Source organism: Nicotiana tomentosiformis, chromosome 11 (assembly GCF_000390325.3).
Source record: "Nicotiana tomentosiformis chromosome 11, ASM39032v3, whole genome shotgun sequence".
NCBI lineage: Eukaryota > Viridiplantae > Streptophyta > Magnoliopsida > Solanales > Solanaceae > Nicotiana > Nicotiana tomentosiformis.
The window spans coordinates 42,960,066-42,980,483 of NC_090822.1; the positions used below are offsets into that span (position 1 = coordinate 42,960,066).

The 20,418-nt window shown below is 38.9% G+C and overlaps 1 protein-coding gene across 1 annotated transcript; it reads right to left on the bottom strand.

Annotated features, from left to right (window-relative positions):
- Positions 1 to 17,215: 17,215 nt before the first annotated feature.
- Positions 17,216 to 20,048, bottom strand: LOC104095723 (putative aldehyde oxidase Art an 7). The gene is made up of 3 exons (XM_009601914.4): positions 19,458 to 20,048; positions 18,752 to 18,912; positions 17,216 to 18,580 (listed from the first exon to the last, which is right to left on the bottom strand). The coding sequence occupies exons 1-3, from the start codon at positions 19,989 to 19,991 to the stop codon at positions 17,416 to 17,418; spliced, it is 1,860 nt and encodes a 619-aa protein (XP_009600209.1). The 5' UTR covers positions 19,992 to 20,048; the 3' UTR covers positions 17,216 to 17,415.
- Between the last annotated feature and the right edge of the window lie 370 nt (positions 20,049 to 20,418).

Here is a 20,418-nt window from a genome sequence, read left to right on the forward strand (position 1 = left end):
TTCATTTATTATATTAGGATCAAATCGATTCACTTGTCTATAAACTACGTACAGATTTAACTGTACCGTTTTATGGGTAAATAAATGTATAATATATATATATATATATATATATATATATATATATATATATATGTGTGTGTGTGTGTGTGTGTTAAAAGTCCAAACGTTTTTTCTTTACAACCTGCTTTATTATAAAATGAAATAAATTTTGGTTGGTGCATTTCTTCCTTCCTTCCTTTTTTCCCCTCGTGTTCTATTTTTTGGTGTTATACGTCCTAGCTGTGGTAGCACGAATGGGTTACTGGATAATTGAAAATGTAAGATGGAACAAGAAGAATCTTCTTTGTTATATTCTATAGCAACCAAGTTCGAGCGGGGGCATTTCATATATATATTTGGTATAATTCACATGTTCTGACTAGTGTTTTAAAAGGCGTGGGTTTGAGGCAAGCCGTTTTACGTATGTCTCAGCGAGGCGTAATTCCCGCCCATATATATTTAATTTTTAATATTTTATAAAATAATATAATTAAAATAAATATTTTTAAATAGGTAATTACTAGCTTTTCGGTGTTGAAGGAAAGAGGCTTTAAACCTTCATCGACGCCAACACACTGGCAGGGGGAGCAGCATGGAAAGCGAGGTTCCCCACCCTTCTCCGCGGGCTTTAGGAATCGAAACCGGACCAAGCTCGCACACAAGCCTGCTACCAAGCAGGAGCAAAAAAAAGGAATATGTTGAATTGGGACAGGAAACCATTATAAGCCAGCCAACAAGCAAAACGAGTTCTCATTCAATTACATAAAAATTGAAGAAAACTATAAATAAGTGAAAATATATATAGATACATGTGCTCCATCCCCACTAAAAACTAGTCAAAATAATTTATTATATGCTACTTACAAGCACAAGTAACTTGAGTTGAAAAGAATAAAGTTTTCTTATGAAGGAACAAAAAAGATGACTAACCTACAATTTGAACCTTAAATTTGCTGCTAGGGAGGAGAATGAAATTTTTTTTGTATTTGTAAAAAAAGAAAATTGACTGTTCGTTGCTTTTAGGAGATAGTAAAAGACTAACGGACAAGATAAAGAATTGAAAAAGACCATAAATTAGGGCTTCTAGCAATAAAAAAGATCTTGACTTTTAAATTTGATATTTCAGTTTTTTTTTTAAATTTTTTGAGTAATTACAAGTTGACTTTTGAAAATTTGGGTATTTTATTATTGATTTATTCAGCAAATTTTATTTTAATTTGAAAAAGTATTTGAGGCTTACTCCTCACTGTAAAAACCCGGCTCAACGCTCGGAGATACACCCCGAATTGCTGGGCGTACGCCTCTTGAGACTTTCGTCCTCCGCCGTCGCCTTCGAGAAATTTTGGTGAACTCTCACTCCCTCTCTATTTTTTATTTAAAAACAGTTTAAAGGCGATTCACTTCCTTTGCGGCATTAGAAACATGTTAATGACCTCCTACCATTATCAGCACAGGCATATTACATTCGCTCATTTTTTCTACTGTTGTGCAGAAAATTCCTTAACTATGATGGCTCAAGCGAAGACCATTAGAAAATCATGAGCAACACGTCCCGAAGTATTCTTTTTGCCATTCACCCGCCCTTTCATTGCCTCAACTGAATAATTACATCCACCCCGCCCGCCTGCCTCGACAAGCACCAAAGTACCACTCCGTTGTACAATGTCTTCCAAATTTGAACGACTATAGCTTCCATCTATAATGATCTAAATTTGTCAAGCCACAAAATTTTTGTGGTGGTCGGTCTCACCATCCATTTCCTGAAGATTTCCTTTATTACTCTCTTTTCTTTTCTTCACATGTTATAGACCTTCCAAATTATTTATCTAGTAATACTTTCAACAACAAAAAAAAAGGTTCAAATCTTATGATTGAACCATTTGCCTATGAGCAAGCAGGGTCGACGAAAATTTAAATCTGACCAGAGTATTCAAATATGACATGGTTAGTTTGTCCATTTTGAAAATGGCAAAGCCTTATGCTAGTGAAACCTATAAGTTAAGTTGAAGGAGAAGGGGCAATCCACAAGCTGACATACTTTACAAGTGTTTTGTGATTTTATCATCTACTAGAGTCTTAAACCGTAGAGTTGAAGGATTTAGTAGTCAGTAATATTGTATAGGGTAAAAATATGCTATGCTAAGTAATTGTATAAGAGAGTAACACGTAGATCCGAAGGCAGAGGATAGCTAAAATCGAAGACAACTATTCCATTTGTTATCGAAAAGAATGATGCTCATAAAGATGCAATAAATACCTGTCACACGGTAGTATTTAATGGAGAATATTCTACAACATTTAGTACACTGCCCGTTATAAAGAATTTGTCATTTATGCTCACCGTTACGCATTCTTCAATGGCCCTCATAATTGACATTAAAGAAGGGCATGATCCTAGGACCTTCTTCCCTAGGTGCAACAATAAATAGTGAGCTCTATTATTATTGTAAATGACACGAATTTTCTGGCAAATCTATTCAAAGCTCTATACAATTTTATCTTCTTATTTTTTAATTTCATTATTGTTGTGCCTGGAAGCCTTGCTCCCGGAATTACTATTTCTGTTATTTCATATTCATCTCAAGGCTAAGTATTGCATATTTCTTTAATTCTTTTATTATTTTATGATCGAATTAATTCACTTGTCTAGAAATAATGTATAAATTCAACTGTACCGTTTTACGAGTAAATAATTTGGCAACCATCGTGGGCCTAGATAGTCGTGTAATTAAGTTAGTCCTTGCCTCTTTTACTGACGTATTTTGATTATTTGTTCTTAGCAAAAATCACAAAAAATGGCAGATAATAGTGTTGACAACACATACAATCATGAGGCCCAAAGAGACCAACCTCAGCACGGAGATTCAATCAGTAACACCCGCAATGAGGAAAACAATGCTATGCCGGTCCACGGCAGGCGGTACCCACAATATGTTCGGGAGGCGACTCCCGATGATGCTGAAGATGAGCATGTTGGTAAAGCAGTAAGGGTCCTACAGGAGTAACAAGAGGTCATTCTAGGCCATCTCACACCGCAAGATACGGTTATGACATAAATAAAGCAGGCATTATCGGGTGCTTCCGATAACGCAAATGGATGAGGTCCAATTCCTCCCGGCGCTCCCGCAAATTAAACAACGCAGATGGTCAACAATAACACCCCCAGGGTCTAGGTCGGCTTTGATGGGCCCGGGGGGAGGGGGGGAGCGGTTCCGGTCACAACAACGAGAGCGATCCCTTCAAGAATGAGCTCTTACGATTTATGAGGAAAGTGAATGCCCGCATGGACCAAATCCCGGGTACACCACCAGTACTGAAAGGGCCGGACTCAAAGAAGTATACTCAGTTTCCGTATAAACCAAGCGCGGCACCAGAATTGATCCCGAAGCAGTTTAAAACGACCAACGTGCAGAAATATGATGGGTCTTCGGACCCTCGGAGCATATTACCATCTATACAATGGCGGTGAAGGGGAACGATTTAGCTCCCCACGAGATTGAATCTATTTTGCTGAACAAATTCGGAGAGACTCTCACGAGGGGAGCCTTGATGTGGTATTCGCTGTTACCCGAGCATTCCATAAATTCTTTTTAGATGCTCACAAATTCTTTTATTAAGGCCCATGCCGGGGCCAGAAAGGTGCAAGCCCGAAACATCGACATATTCAGAATTACACAAGGAGAGTCTGAGTTTCTACGGGAATTCGTCACTCGGTTCCAAAAGGAGAGGATGTTGCTCCCGGCTGTTCCGTATGAATGGGCAGCTGAATGGGTCGAAGGACGCGATAGAGGTTTTCGGTCGGCGGACAAGTTCGTTACCGACAGAAGATGTTACACCTCATATTTTCGTATGTAAAAATATGACATAAGTAAATTGATGAAAGCTCGGAAATGAGATATTACATCCCGCATTTTTGTACGTAAAAGATTCGTCGTAAGTTAATCGACGTAGACTCGGGGATGAGATTATTTTTGAGGTTATAAGCATTTATGCTACTTATAACACGCGATAAGTAAAGTGCCGTGAAGGTTAAAGGATAAACGAATCAAAGACAATGAGTTTCGTTGAAGATTGTCGATTTGGAAAAACAAATATGGTTCGAGCTATAATACCCGAGATGTATAAGGTATGTTAAAAGTGAGTAGTATTTTAAGTAATTTGAGGTAATTCTTAATTATATGGGTAATTATTTAATTATTGAATAGTGGGAGATTATCAAATTAATCATAAGATTAGTGGTTAATTAATGGTGATTTTGGATAAAGTTTGGACTACAAAAACGCGACAGCCCATTAATCTAAACATTGTGACTCCTATATAATACTTGAAAGGTGGCAAAAATTTAGTAAGATTATGTGACATTAGTCATCAAAGTGGGGCCAACTCAATTTGACAAATCAATAACCTCCCTTCAATCATAAAATGGAAACGGAAGTGCATATGTTTGGGAGGCAGCAAATCTTTACTTTAATTAGAATTCAACCAAAATTCCTACAATTCCTTATCCACACAACAATCAGAAGTGAGAAGTTAGCAATTCTTATAAGATTTCAACAAATTTCATTCTCAAACCACTTCAATCAGATTCTAAACATTACATTGACAACGTGATTTATTCAACCAAAATCCAACAAAGTTTCTTAGCACAATTAGCAGCGCAAAAATTTTGGGGTTCTGAAGGAGTACGGTGCAACCTTTTCCAAGAAAATCATACGGATTTTTCCCTACTCAATGTATGTTAAGGCTATCCCTTCTTTCTTTTTGGCATGATCCATACGATACAAACGAAATGAGTAAACACACAATTTTTATAAGTGACTTTATTCATAGAAGTATTAGGGATTCTATGTTATTGATTCCCCATGCGAATTATTATTATATCTTCTGTTCATGGGTCTCAGAAAAATACGTATTTGATAAAGTTTATCCGAAAGGTATATTGAGTTTATGACAATCTAAAAAATCTTATGAACGTAATTCTTATGCATTTCATCCATTTATAGATGTACATTGACCCATGACCAGATGGCGTTATATACGCGTATATTATATGTATATGGGATATGGAAAAAGGTTATGGCGTTATATACGTACCACCACCTGATCAGCTGGTATACGTTGATGATTTGCCCACAGTGGCCGCAATGATATGGTGGGATGCCCTCATAGGCTTGATGATGTTATGAACGCATATACCAATGCATGGTATGACATTTATACGCATATGCATGACATTATAAAAATGAAATGATTCACAGAGCTATGCATACGTACATGTCGAGTCTTTTACTCCATGTTTCTCTCATGTCTATTATTTACTGATTTTCATTCCTTACATACTCGGTACATTATTTGTACTGATGTCCCTTTTGCCTGGGGACACTGCGTTTCATGCCCGCAGGTCTCGATAGACAGATCAAGAGTCTTCCAAGTAGGCAATCAACTCAACGGAAGATGTTGGTGCACTCCATTTGTTCCGGAGTTATTTATGTGGTCAGTATGATTAGGACATGTACTGATTAGTATGGCGGGACTCTGTCCCGACCTTTATGACATTTATGTACTCTTAGAGGCTTGTAGACATATGTCATGTATGTGAAAGATTGTACGGCCTTGTCGGCCTATGTTTTGAGTTTATAAATGATGATGTTGGCCTATTAGGCCCGTATGTCACGTGTATATGATGATGTAATAATAAAGATACGTTATGTTGGTACTCGGTTGAGTAAGGTACCGGGTGCTCGTTGCGGCCCATCAGCTTGGGTCGTGACAAAAGTGGTATCAGAGCAGTTCTGTCCTAGGGAGTCTACAACCCGTATCTAGTAGAGTTTTGTTTATGGGTGTGTCGTGTACCACACTTATAAGCAGGAGGCTACAGGGCATTTAGGATTGTCACTCTTTCTTCTTACTCTAGACCGTGTGGTAGAGCTCAGCTGTAAGAACTCAATTTGCTAAACTCTATCTTATTCGTAATACAACGATGCCTACATCCAGAAAGACGAAGAGATATAGTTATGGAAGAGTTGAGTCAGAGGAACTCAATTTTTGCATCATGCTTATGATGGATAAATATGAGGTATTCGGCAGATCATGTGTACACTAAGACGTGTAAGCCTCTTGATAAGGAACCTTAAGGCAAGAATATTTATCCACCTTTATGGTGAAAGATAATGAGAGATTCAGTAGATAAATACAAGTTTCAAAAAGTAAAAGAAGCAAGATGAAAAAGGGGACGAGGTATCCAGTTTATAAAGATTATCATTATTTACCATTCAGGAAGGGAGATATAAGCATTTTAAGTTACCTTCAACAGTGACAGATGTATGTACAGTCAGCCACACCGATCTCAGTTATGCCCTATGGGAGCTAATAGAGATAGTTTAAGAGAAGGACAAGTTATCAGGATCCGGATGGAGATAGAGTAATCCAAAATAGTGGATGGTTTGGTAGAGGATAGAGCAAACGTGGTAATGGATCTCCTTGTAAGACACCTCGATGGTGCACTCTAAAATAGTACAGCTAGATATGAGTACTACAAAGATAAGCACTGGAAGCCTAGAAGGGATAAATATTACCTTACTGTGGCTCACATCCCTGGTAGAAAGAGAATGTTAGGCAATTCGAGGAGCCAGTAGATGGAGCAAGGGGAGATAAAAGCAAAAGAATGTCTTGTTCGGGTTTTAGAATAAAGTGATAGGCATAAATGTTTGCGGGAAATAAGGAAGAGAGTTAATGAAGCGTTATGAGTAAGATGTGATACATGGATGACAACGGTAGATAAAAAAGATGACAGTATTACAAAGTCTATAGTCAGGTGAAGTAAAGGACGAGAGGTGACAGGCCTTGAGACAATAAAAGAGTATAGGCCATAAAGTCATATCCTCATTTCGAGAAATAAGTTCGTGACTCCAACGCGATTACCAAAAGAAAAAATTAGACCCCAGAGTAATAAGAAATCAGTATGGATTGGTGAACAAGATAAACTAAATATGAATTAGGGACTGAATGGTTCGATAATGGTCGACATCATGAGAATTTTAGATTTTATTCCGGCGATAATAGAATGGACGACAGAAGAATACCCTTTAAAGGTTATATAGGAAGACGCTTCCCTAAAGCAAGCAAGGTGAGTAAAGTTAAACTTAAGAGACTATATGTGCCAGTTACACTAAGTGTCACCCTCGCGAGTGAGGAATTTCGTTATCCTTGGTACAGAAGGATTACCGTGAGGCAGGTAAGGATCATCGATGATGTGAAAAGATGCCAAAGATGAGAGGGTAAAACATCTGTACGTAGATCATCGTAGCACTAAATCTTAGTGCTCCCCTAAAGGGGGGAATATGTAGTGATGTGGTATTAAGTCAGAATTAAGTGGTTCTAGTAATTATGGAATGGTAAGGGAAGAATGCGAAGAGGAAAAAAAATGAAAAAGGGATGAGATTGAACTTATTCAAAGCCTACAGATATGCTACATTCCAGAACATTATGCAGATACAGAAGGAAGTAAGGGTCCCTTCCCGAGATGTTATTGATAAATTAGGATCCAGTGCGAGACGTAAGTTAATGCAAAGGAAATAACCCAAGAATGATTACGCAGAATATTAATATGAGAATGGGCCAATGAGTAGTTAGCAGTTGATCCAGGAAGAGCCTAGTTATGGCTAAACAAGAGGACACAGACAAATCAACAGACTGTGCAAGATGAACATAGTGAACCCCAATATGGGGAATTCAGTCTCACAGATACGACATCGTGATCCTTGAGAAATATTCAGATAGGATTTGGGGTAATAAAGGTACCATATGAGTGTTACGGAAATAAAAATGTGTCCCACTAGGAAGACAGTCAAAATATCAGTTCACAAGCAACCCTACAAGCATAAGGGCGTAGAGGTAAGTAACTACGGGTAATTATAGGCGAGGAAGGACATCAAAAAAATTCCATCGGATATACGATGTGATAAGCTCATAGCTTTACAAGAATCAGAGGATCCTCCCTAAATACTACAATGAAAGACTAGCTGAGGAAGTAAGGAAGAAGGCTTCAACCTAAGCTTAGTAACCTAAGGAGGAAATGGTCTTATAACAACAGTCTCACAACAACATTGTATGCTCTCCATAAGGAACTGGTACCTACCATGGCTAAGGAACGGGAAGAAAAAAATCAAAAGTAATATTCAAGATCATATGAGTTGCACGAAAATTTCGACATGCGTGGGAACTAAGATAAGCCAAGTATACATGCAATAAGTGGAAAAATGACTAGGAAAAGTAATTGCTTACATTAAAAGAAAGTGGAGAAGGAACGAAATGAATTATTCGATCAGTGATCCAGAGTGAGTTACGTTATGAATGCACGTAAGATTTCGGAGTATTATCCATGCAACACATATGTGATAATCATACAGCCGTAGAAGACTCCGGTATAAGTAAAAGAAAGAATTGAGCCCAGGGCATAGACAAAGGATGGAATTGTTAGAAGATTGTATCATGGATAGTCTATAGCGCCCATGATATGATAAAGTAATAACTAATCCCATGAGCTGCATATCGGAAGATAGTTTAAGCCTACATGAAGGCTGACTAGAAGGAAGAGGAAACTAAAGAGTTACATCAACTCAGTAAATCAGGAGTCTGATTATTGGACCAAGAAAATTTTAGACCTCGTGATTGAGAACATTGCAGGATCACTCTTAAATATAAGAGAGATAGTACATTAACCATATTCTATAACGGCTCTACGATAAAGCCATTCAGAAAAGTACCACCCTTACAAGAAGTCAGTATGAAGCTCCCACCAGATTGTGTGTGCACTAGAGGTGCAAGTATTATAATAGAGCTTCAAGTTGTGGATGTGAATTATACCTATGTGAAAGGGAGGTCATGAAAGAAATAGAATACGTGATGCGAGATTTTAAGGTAAGTAAGGTAAAAGTGAACAACGTACGAGATACTTAAATGTAGAAGGTTGGGAATAGTCCATACTACGGATAGAAAGCTAGAAGCGTGGGGATTCAGTATCCAGGAATGATAGCGGTGTCGTTAGTGACAAAAGTGCTATTTCTAGGTATCGAGAGGTCCAATTACGAGAGTAAAGAAGAGTTAGAAATGATGTGATGTCTCGCTTGATATTCCAGAATAACGCAAGGGAATCTATGGTACAAGCAAGTTGAAGGAAGGTTACGAGTAGTATAAATGAATATGTGTAGGTCACAAGCTAAAGTATGGTAGAGCGACAAGGTTTTGGAAAGACATGAGTAAGAATAAGGAATGGCAAGTGAGAAGGTTACGGGAATGGATAAGTTATCAGGATTAAGTCCATAAAGACAAAAGAGCTGATGGTTTCTCTAAGTTATAGAAAGTTCAGCCTGAATGAACTCAAAAGAGTCTAAGACTAATAGCATTTAAAAAAGATGGAATGTTGCCCTGGTAGTAAATTGAGGGTATACTTGTGATAAATGAAGGATGACGTTTGGACCTTCGATTGAGTGATGGTTTGAAGGGATTTCATGAATTGTACAGGATTAAAATACCCACATAAGTGAGTCATATTGGGATGCTATAAAGTATGGTTATTGAAGTACAGTATCGCCCCTAGGTGGACCAATCTAATTACTCCAGATGTCCCCAATGAGATGTGAGCCCTAGCGGCAGTGTTACATAAGAGATCAAGTTAGCAGCGGCAGATGATAGATCAATATTGAGTTGAATCAACAATGGATGGACACAAGTCACAAAGTATGAGGTGAGATTAGGCCGTCATTCTTAAGATGAACAAATAACGAGGAAGCATTAAAGGACTTAGATTTATACATATGGGATAAGTAATAAAAGTAACCTAGAGTTCGGCAACATACCTCAGTAACGATAAATCAAAGTAAGAAGTTATGGTATAGTATGACCTACCTAGATGCGGTAGAGTCATACGAACGGATAAGCAGACCTATGAAATAAGATATAGCAATATTCGTAAGTTTAAAAAAGGGTACCGAGCAAAGAACTTCAAGTATACCTATAGATGCCCAGAGGGACATCTTGTCAAGATCTGTATATGTTTACAAAGTGAGGCCTAGAGATTGGCTAAAAGCTGGAAGGAAAAGAAGAGAAGAGTCGCATCGGCGCACTTACAAAGTCAGAGTCATACAGGATGCATGACAGGAGGTAGCAACAGTTACGAGATTGGAAAGATCTCGACCACAAGTCATGGTATGAGAAAGAGGACTAAAAGGGGAAATACCCTAGAATTTGGATTTATTCAAAGAACAGTTGCCTACATGTCTAGAAGAATATTAAAGTATTCGCAAAAGCAATGGGTTATGAGAATGATAAGTGCATCGATAACATTCGAGGAAGAATGTTCCAAAGGGGAGAATGATGTTACACCCCATATTTTCATATATGCCATAAGTAAATTGATGAAAGCTCGGAAATGAGATATTACATCCCGCATTTTCGTACGTAAAAGCTTCGTCGTAAGTTAATCGATGTAGACTCGGGGATGAGATTATTTTTGAGGTGATAGGCATTTATGCTACTTATAACACGCGATAAGTAAAGTGCCGTGAAGGTTAAAGGGTGAACGAATCAAAGATAATGAGTTTCGTTGAAGATTTTCGATTTGGAAAAACAAATATAGTCCGAGCTATAATACCCGATATTTATGGATTAGTGTCATACAAAGTACTACATGACCATGATTGTAAGATGTATAAGGTATATTAAAAGTGAGTAGTATTTTAAGTAATTTGAAGTAATTCTTAATTATGTGGGTAGTTGGTTAATTATTGGATAGTGAAAGATTATCAAATTAATCATAAGATTAGCGGTTAATTAATGGTGATTTTGGATAAAGTTTGGACTACAAAAACGTGGCAGGCCATTAATCTAAACATTGTGACTCTTATATAATACTTGAAAGGTGGCAAAAATTTAGTAAGATTATGTGACATTAGTCATCAAAGTGGGGCCAACTCAATTTGACAAAGCAATAACCTCCCTTAAATCATAAAATGGAAACGAAAGTACATATGTTTGGGAGGTAGCAAATCTTTACTTTAATAAGAATTCAACCAAAATTCCTACAATTCCTTATCCACACAACAATCAGAAGTGAGAAGTTAGCAATTCTTATAAGTTTTCAACAAATTTCATTCTCAAACCACTTCAATCAGATTCTAAACATTACATTGACAACGTGATTTATTCAACCAAAATCCAACGAAGTTTCTTAGCACAATTAGCAACACAAAATTTTTGGTGTTCTGAAGGAGTACAGTACAACCTTTTCCAAGAACATCATACGTATTTTTCCCTACTCCAGGTATGTTAAGGCTATCCCTTCTTTCTTTTTGGCATGATCCATACGATACAAACGAAATAAGTAAACGCACAATATTTTATAAATGACTCTATTCATAGAAGTATTAGGGGTGTCTATGTTATTGATTCCCCATGCGAATTATTATTATATCTTTTGTTCATGGGATACGTATTTGATAAAGTTTATCCGAAAGGTATATTGATTTTATGACAATCCAAGAAATCTTACGAACGTAATTCTTATGCATTTCATGCATTTATACATGTACATTGACCCATGACCAGATGTCGTTATATACGCGTATATTATATGTATATGGGATATGAAAAAAGGTTATGGCGTTATATACGCATCGCCACCTGATCAGTTGGTATACGTTGATAATTTACCCACAGTAGCCGAAATGATATAATGGGATGCCCTCAGAGGCTTGATGATATTTTGAACGCATATACCAATGCATGGTATGACATTTATACGCATATGCATGACATTATAAAAATAAAATGATTTACATATCTATGCAGACGTACATGTTGAGTCTTTTACTCCATGTTTCTCTCATGTCTATTATTTATTAATTTTTATTGCTTACATACTCGGTATATTTTTTGTACTGACGTCCCTTTTGCCTGGGAACACTGCGTTTCATGCCCGCAGGTCTCAATAGACAGGTCGAGAGTCCTCCAAGTAGGCAATCAGCTCAGCTGAAGATGTTGGTGCACTCCATTTGTTCCGGAGTTGCTTATGTGGTCAATATGATTAGGACATGTACTGATTAGTATGACGGAGCCCTGTCCTCACCTTTATGATATTTATGTACTCTTAGAGGCTTGTAGACACATGTCGTGTACGTAAAAGATTGTACGGCCTTGTCGGCCTATGTTTTGAGTTTATAATTGATGATGTTGGTCTATTAGGCTCGTATGTCACGTGTATATGATGATGTAATAAGAAAGATACGTTACGTTGGTACTCGGTTGAGTAAGGTACTGGGTACCCATCACAGCCCATCAGCTTGGGTCGTGACAGAAGAATTGATCGTGGTCGGAACAACAGATCATTGCAGGACAAAGAAACGTTAGGAACACGGGATCCTTCCTACCCCAGGCTATCAGAATACAACTTCAACGTCAATATGGTAGAGTTGGTATTGGCTATGAGGAACATTAAAGAAGCAAGGTTCTCGAAGCCGATGAGGTCCGATCCCAGAAAGAGGGATCCCAATTTGTGGTGCAAATACCACGGGACAAATGGCCACCGGACTGGGGACTATTGACATCTGCGTGAAGAGGTGGCATCACTACTGAAAAATGGCCATCTCAGGGAATTCTTAAGTGACCGGGCCAAGAAAAATTACGGTCATAACCGTGATAACGCGGAGAATTCAAAAGCAGGAGAAGACCCCCTGCGCAAGACGATCAACATGATCTTTGGAGGGAACGAGATCAACGGGGTTACCTTCTCGGCAGCAAAGAAGACGAAGGTGTCAATAACCCATAGCAAGAGACTCCGAGAAGTCGCTGAAGACGACATCACTTTCACGGAGGATGACGCAGGCGAACTGTTGCTACTGCACAACAATGCATTGGTAATTTCTTTTAATGTACTAGATGTTAAAATTAAACGTGTTCTGGTGGATCAAGGAAGTTCGGCCAATATCATACAATGAAGGGTATTGGAGCAAGCCAAACTTATTGGAAGCATCATTCCGGCCACAAAACACCTCGCCGGATTCAACCTCGCAAGCGTGACAACCCGAGGAGAGATCCTGCTGCCCACGAATGCCGAATGGGTGATGAAGATGACCCTTTTTGAAGTTGTGGACGGTGGTATGGGTTATAACATTATTCTGGGAAGACAATGGTTACACGAGATAAAAGCCGTACCATCAACATATCATCAGTTGCTAAAATTCCCAACTCCCGAAGGGATTATACAGATAAAAGGCAACCAACCGATGGCAAGAGAGATGAATGCGATTTTGGTCTCCAAAAGCAAAGGGAAAGAGCATTTGGCATAGCAATTATAGGAACCAGCGCCTTCTCCCGAATCAAGTGAAGTTAACCAGGGGGAGAAGTATCAGAATCTTATCAGGTGCCAAGATACTTCCAAGTACCAGAAGAGACGGATGCAACAAAGTCCACAACGGAAGAGCTCGAGCAAGTTGCATTGTTTGAAAAGTTCTTGAAGAGGAAATTCCACTTGGGGACAGGACTGCACCTCGGGCTCAGGTTTGGCTTTATTAAATTTCTTAAATATAATGTCGATTGTTTTGCGTGATCGCATGCGGATATGACAGGCATCCCAACGGAAGTGGCCATATACAAGCTAAGCTTGGATCCAAACATCCCTCCGGTAAGACAAAAGAAATGCCTTATTGCGGAGGTCAGGAATAAATTCATCAAAAAAATAGTAACTCGCCTACTTGATATCGGTTCGATCCGAGAGGTAAAGTATCCAGACTGGCTAGATAATGTAGTAGTAGTTCTTAAGAAAAACAATAAATTTTGCATGTGCATTGATTATAAGCACTTGAATAAGGCGTGCCCAAAAGACTCGTTCCCACTGCCAAACATCGATCAAATGATCGATGCAATGGCCGAGCACGAGTTAATGACTTTCCTCGATTCTTATTCCGGGTACAACCAAATTAAGATAAACCCGGAGGATCAGGAAAAGACTTTGTTCATAACAAATTTCGGCACATATATAATGTGATGCCCTTCGAGCTAAAGAACGTCAGAGCCACTTATCAACGGCTCGTAAACAAGATGTTTGAAAAACAGATAGGGAAAACAGTGGATGTTTACATAGACGATATGCTTGTTAAGTCTTTTAATGCAGGTTATCATCTTAAGCATTTGCAAGAAACTTTTGACATCCTAAGGAAGAATAACATTAAGCTTAACCCTGAGAAGTACACGTTCGGGGTCAGCTCCGGCAAGTTCCTAGGGTTTCTGGTATCACAAAGGGAGATTAAGGTAAACCTTGATAAGATCAAAGCCATCGAAGACATCCCGAACCAGCTATGAAGCATGAAAGAATTTCAAAGGCTCACAGGGAGATTGGCCGCTTTGAGTATGTTTATTTCCCGGTCATCAAAGAGAAATGCCACCGTTTCTTTGCGTTTCTCAAAAAGAAAAACAATTTCTAATGGACCCCAAAATGCCAACATGCTTTAAGAGATTTGAAAAGGTACTTGTCAAGCCCTCCGTTACTATCAAAACCAAAGGAAGGTGAAACACTATAAATCTACCTAGCAGTCTCGGAGGTAGCGGTAAGCGCCGTTTTAGTCTATGAGGATGAAGGTACGCAATCTCCCATTTATTATTTTAGTAGAATTTTAACAGGAGCAGAAACTCGCTACCCGCATTTGGAGAAGCTGGCCTTAGCTCTCGTAGTCACCGCTCAGAAGCTAAGGCCTTACTTCCAATGTCACCCGATAGCTGTGGTGACCACCTTTCCCCTGCGGAATATCCTTCACAAACCTGAACTCTCTGGTAGATTGGCCAAATGGGCCGTCAAAATGAGTGAATTTGACATAGAATATAAACCTAGGACTGCGATTAAGTCACAAGTTTTGGCCAACTTTGTGGCCGATTTCAATCCAGGATTGTTACCTCTGGCAACCAAAGAAGCAGTGATGGTGTCAGAATCAAAATCGGGAGTTTGGACCTTATTTACGGACATATATTCCAATGTAAAGGGGTCCGGGCTTGGCATAGTATTAACCATGCTTTCGGGAGAAACCCTGAGGCAGGCCATAAGAACGGTCCCTTTAACTAACAACGAAGCAGAGTATGAAGCTTTGATTATAGGACTCTAACTGGCCCGGGGACTAGATTTCGAGGTCATAGAAATCAATTGTGATCCCAACTGGTGGTAAATTAGGTCTATGGGATATTCGAAACCAAAGAGGAGCGCATGCAACACTACGTAGTGAAGGTCCAGGCTCTGCTTGCTCGATTCCGAGAGTGGTCGATCACTCATATCCCGAGGGAAGAAAATGCAAACTCATGATATTTATTCAGTCAAGAACAGGAGAAATGACAAAAGAAGTGAAGAATGTACTGTTGCGGCGTTGTGCATGGCATTGTTCAACAAGCACTCTCCCGAGAGAGCCTGTATATTTTCCCAATCTTTTTCTGAAGCCAAAGGTTTCAGATAGTTAGCAAGTTCTACCGGCCGGGATAGCAAATTGCATCTGATGGAGACCAAGAGAGTAACGCTCCTCCTCCTTTGCGGATCTTCTGAGGGGGCAACATAATTTTACCCCAAATTCCCATAAACTGGGGACTGGGGAAGAGGAACAACCTCTTCTCGGACCGATGCGGCCAGTGGAGATGATGTAGCAGTTGTTGGTTACCATCATCCATGGTGGATAGTAGTGCATGGTGGCCTCACTTGCTGAAGTTAATCATCCCCCACGGAAGATCTTGGGGGAATAAAGGTTCATCACGTGAGTTAGGGATAACTCCTCCCCCGTTTCTTGGCATAGGCGTCGAAGTCAAGCAATTGTCCTCCACACAGAGGGACTCACCTTGGCCAAACACACTTGGTGGAGGAGGCAAAACTCGGCAATAATGGAGTTAAGCTCTCCGCTCAAAGAAAATATCCCCAAAGTAAAGGGATACATATAGAAGTACGTAAAACCCTTCTTGGGTAAGATTACCCACTCCACCAGATCAGGAGCAATAATGTCTAAGTCCTAGCAATGACAATCTTCCTTCACAGTAGTAATGCTGAAAGGACGGATGAAAGAAGGATATCTGCTAACGGCCCATGTACGAGGGCTAACGGAAGGAAATTTCTCTTCAAAGTCTTTAGTTGTGACAAGACTTCTAGGGATGATGGTGCTCCCTATAGGAGGAGCGGCTTCATCAGCTTTTTTTTTGTTCTTTGAGGAACTGGTAGTTTTTGAAGAAGAAGCCATTGTATGTTATAGAAGAAGGAAAAGCTTTTCTCGTATGAGGGGAGTTAAAGAAAGGTTGAAGAACAGAGTACAAATTGAATGAAGAGAGTTTGAAGAATTATGAGGTGTGAATAAAGGAGAGTGAAGCGTATAAGTAAAGGTTTATGCGGCTAAATTCGTGGCCATAATTACCTCGATAACCGGCAAAAGTTATGCTGAATCGTGGGATAACGCGTGTTCGGGGCATTAAATGTGGAGAGACGTGCGTCTAATCAACTATCAGAAGCTTTTTAGAGGGGGTCACAGAAATTCCCGCCAAAAAGAATATTTCTACAACTTTCCGGTGACAAAGTTATGTCACCGGAAAGCAGGAGAACTATCTGTATAGGGTAAAAATATGCTATGCTAAGTAATTGCATAAGAGAGTGACATGTGAAGCTGAAGGTAGAGGATAGATAAAACCGAAGATAACTATTCCATTTATTACCGAAAAGAATGACGCTCATAAAGATGCAATAAATACCTGCTACCCGGTAGCATTTAATAGAAAATATTCTACAATATATAATACACTGCCCGTTACAAAGAATTTGTCATTTATGCTCACCGTTATGCATTCTTCAATGACCCTCATAATTGACATTAAAGAAGGGCATGATCCTAGGACCTTGTTCCCTAGATGCAGCTATAAATAGTGATCTATGTTATCATTGTAAAGGACACGAATTTTCTGGCAAACTTACGCTATAATCTATTCAAAGCTCTATACAACTTTATCTTCTTATTTTTTGATTTCATTATTGTTGTGCCTGAAAGCCTTGCTCCCAGAATTACTATTTGTGCTATTTCATCTTTATCTCAAGGATAAGTATTGCATATTTCTTCAATTCTTTTATTGTTTCAGGATCGAATTAATTCACTTGTCTAGAAACCACATATAAATTCAAATGTACCATTTTACGGGTAAACAAATATAGTAATACTTAGTGTACAACATGCCTTGTTTCTGACCTATAAAAATTAAAACAAGAGAGCAAAGGTCTGATAGATGATATTGTTATCTATTTGTTTTTGTATGTATAACATGAATAGTATACATAATACAAGAATTTAATTTGGGGATGCTGATCATAATTTTCTATTGGTCAATACGCACCCACATTCCACGGCTAGGCACGCCGCGGTGAACCACAAAGAGTAAGTAGTAGCCTGGAGGAGATAGCTTGCCAGAGGGTGGTGCGACTACAGTGACCTGTTGGTTTGTTGCAGATTTAAGCTGCAAAAGGAGCAATCTCTGTCCCTGAGAGTAGCCATGGGTGGTGAAAGGTGGTGCATACATGGTTACCTTAATGTCAGTTTTATCTACAACTTGATCCAACTTGATATTGAGACTGAAGTCCTGGCCATATCTCATTTCCTTGTTGGCTCCATTCTCAAGAATTTGGGGCCTATGCTGATCCAACTCAGGTGCCAAGTAAGGAGGTGAGAATTTCTCCACTCTCAATTCAGTTGGGTACTTAGCCTGATAATCATACAAAGCATGTGTATTGCTGCCTGCCACCAAAATCTTACCATCTGGCAAAACAGCAGAAACAGAATGGTACATTCTTGCAATCTGTGTAGGGGCCAATTCCTTAAACCTGTGTCCTTTTGGCTTGGTTGGGCTGTAAATAAGTGGGACAAGATTAGGTTCCTCAGCAGCATCCCATGCAGAAGTACCTGTTTTAGCTCCATTAATGATCAATACATCTCCAGTTGGAAGAAGCAACATGTCTCCCATTACTCTTGCTGAGGGCATTTCTTCAATATCCCATTGAGCTCCTGCTTTGTTTGATAATAATATCCTTCCACAATCTTTCAATGCAGGGAAGAATTGTCTTGGCGGATTCTCCGAGTACTTGAAGGCATCATGAGTATTTCCACCACAAACAATGACTTCAACTTCAGCATCCTCAGGCTTAGGAGTATTGAGATTGATTGGCAAAAGTGCGGACATTCCTGATGCCGGATAGTTTCTCGAGCCTCCAGCAAGTTTAGGAAGTTCGCGGATTGTTTTTCCACTATAAGGGTCGATGATTATTGATCTATCATTGGCAAAAATATATACGCTCCCATCAGGGAGAAGATTGACGAATGGGTAGAGATTGTTCTCTTTCTCGTCTTCGGTCTCAGCAAGGAAATTTAACCCGAATTGTTGCACCTGGAATTGCAATTTTCCTGGTGGAATGATTTCGTAGTTGTGTGCACCACGACCTCCAACAAGAATGAAGCTACCGTTCTCAAGCATGTGTTGAGTAGCGTACCTGTTATGAATTTTTGGAAATTGTGAGTTCTAATTTTTGAAAAGGGAGTGTTACTTGTCTTATTTTTTGGGTTACTCATTATAAACATTATCTTTGAGATGAACTGATAGTATGCACGGATAGTGCATAGAGTTAAACCCTTTGAAAAATAAAATTGGAATGATATTGTACCATCTCATAGCAGCAAGCCCGTTGGCATTTTCCTGGAACTCGCAGTTATCACATGGATTCATGATTCTGATACTTCGGATTCCTTCTTTAAAACCTCCCGTGCTTATTAGGTCGCCGTTAGATGACAAACCTCCCGATGAGCACCATGGATCACTCATTATCTGAACATCAATTGAAGATAAGAAAGAATGCCCATTTATATTAAAGACAGCTGTCTGATTTAAAAACTGAAAATCGATACGGAAACAAAATGTAATTGAATTCAACTGCTATCGTTTTAAGATACAAACGTTCAGAAAATAAAGGTTAATTAAATTGTATAGGAAATAAGAAATGCACATAATGATATAAAAGTAATTATGAATTAGTGATATTCAAGAAAAACCTCTTTAGTGCAATTGCGGGGAAAGACTGATCCAGTAGCACAAATCTTTAGCAAACTTCCTATATAATATAACAGCGAAGAAAAAAAACACTTGTATATGTTTTGTATATAAAAATCATTGTATATGCTGGACCGACTGAGTTTTGGTCTAGTTAATTTGTAAATATTTCACTTTGTAATTAGTGAAATGCTAGGTTACCAAAAAAAAAAAAAGGAAGAAGAAATCTTTTTAATTGAAATCCACATGCATATGTATGCATGCGTGTGTTGGGTAAAATTTCGTTCATAAAAATAGGACATGGACATAAGCAGGTAACAAACCTTCAATGTCCTAACTTGACCACTCTCAATGTCATATTGAACGGCATGAGCAAAGCAATCTGTCTCACCAGGCCTATCTGGGACAGGCTTGCAAAATGGAGGGTTGTGTTGAATTGCTGATGGTCCAAGATTTGTGGTATCAAACCAAACAGCCTTGTTGTTTGGCATCAATTGTATATGCATGGCTGCAACACCAACATTTGGTGAATGCACCATCCAACCACCAAGATTTGCCGTCTCGAAATCCGGCTTCGCATTGACGGCCGGGTCTAGTGGTGCTTCTTCCTTTTCTTGCTCCTCTTCGGGAAAAGGAAATTCGGGAAATATAAGGTCATGTTTCTTGCTTTTCTTCTTGTTCTTCTTCTTGCCGTCGAGGTGTTTCAAGAATTCCTTAAGTCCTTTTGGGGAAGGATCAAATATGCCAACGGAAGAGTCGTCATCATTGTCAAAGCCTAGGTCAATAGGTTTGTGTCTAGCGTAGGATGAAACAAAAAGTAGAGGAAGAAGAACAAAGGCTTTGATGTAGATAGCCATTGAAGAAACCTTTTACTAAATTTCTTCAATGGCTTCTTGATTGCTGCCTCTTATTCTCTCTATTTATAACGGGAGAAAACATGAGGAATAGATACATTTATCAAGAAAACCACATATTAGTTCAAAACTATTAACCGTACCATCTCACATAATTTTCGCTAAGGAAAAGAGGCAAAAAGAAAAATAAAGAAAAGGAGATTTACTAAAAATAAAGCAAAAAGGAGATTTACTATAAAAAACAAAGAATTTGTTTTGCAATGGTAGTTCTGTGATTTTAGTAAAATCTAGGAGCTGTTATGATACTTAACTTTTCCAAAATATGTAGAAGAAGGCGACCGCAAAAATTTTCCGAAAGAGGCTCGTGGGAGCGGTGGCCAGTTCCATTAGCCCAAAAGCAAGTTAAACGCTGGAGCTACCAAATGTGAGG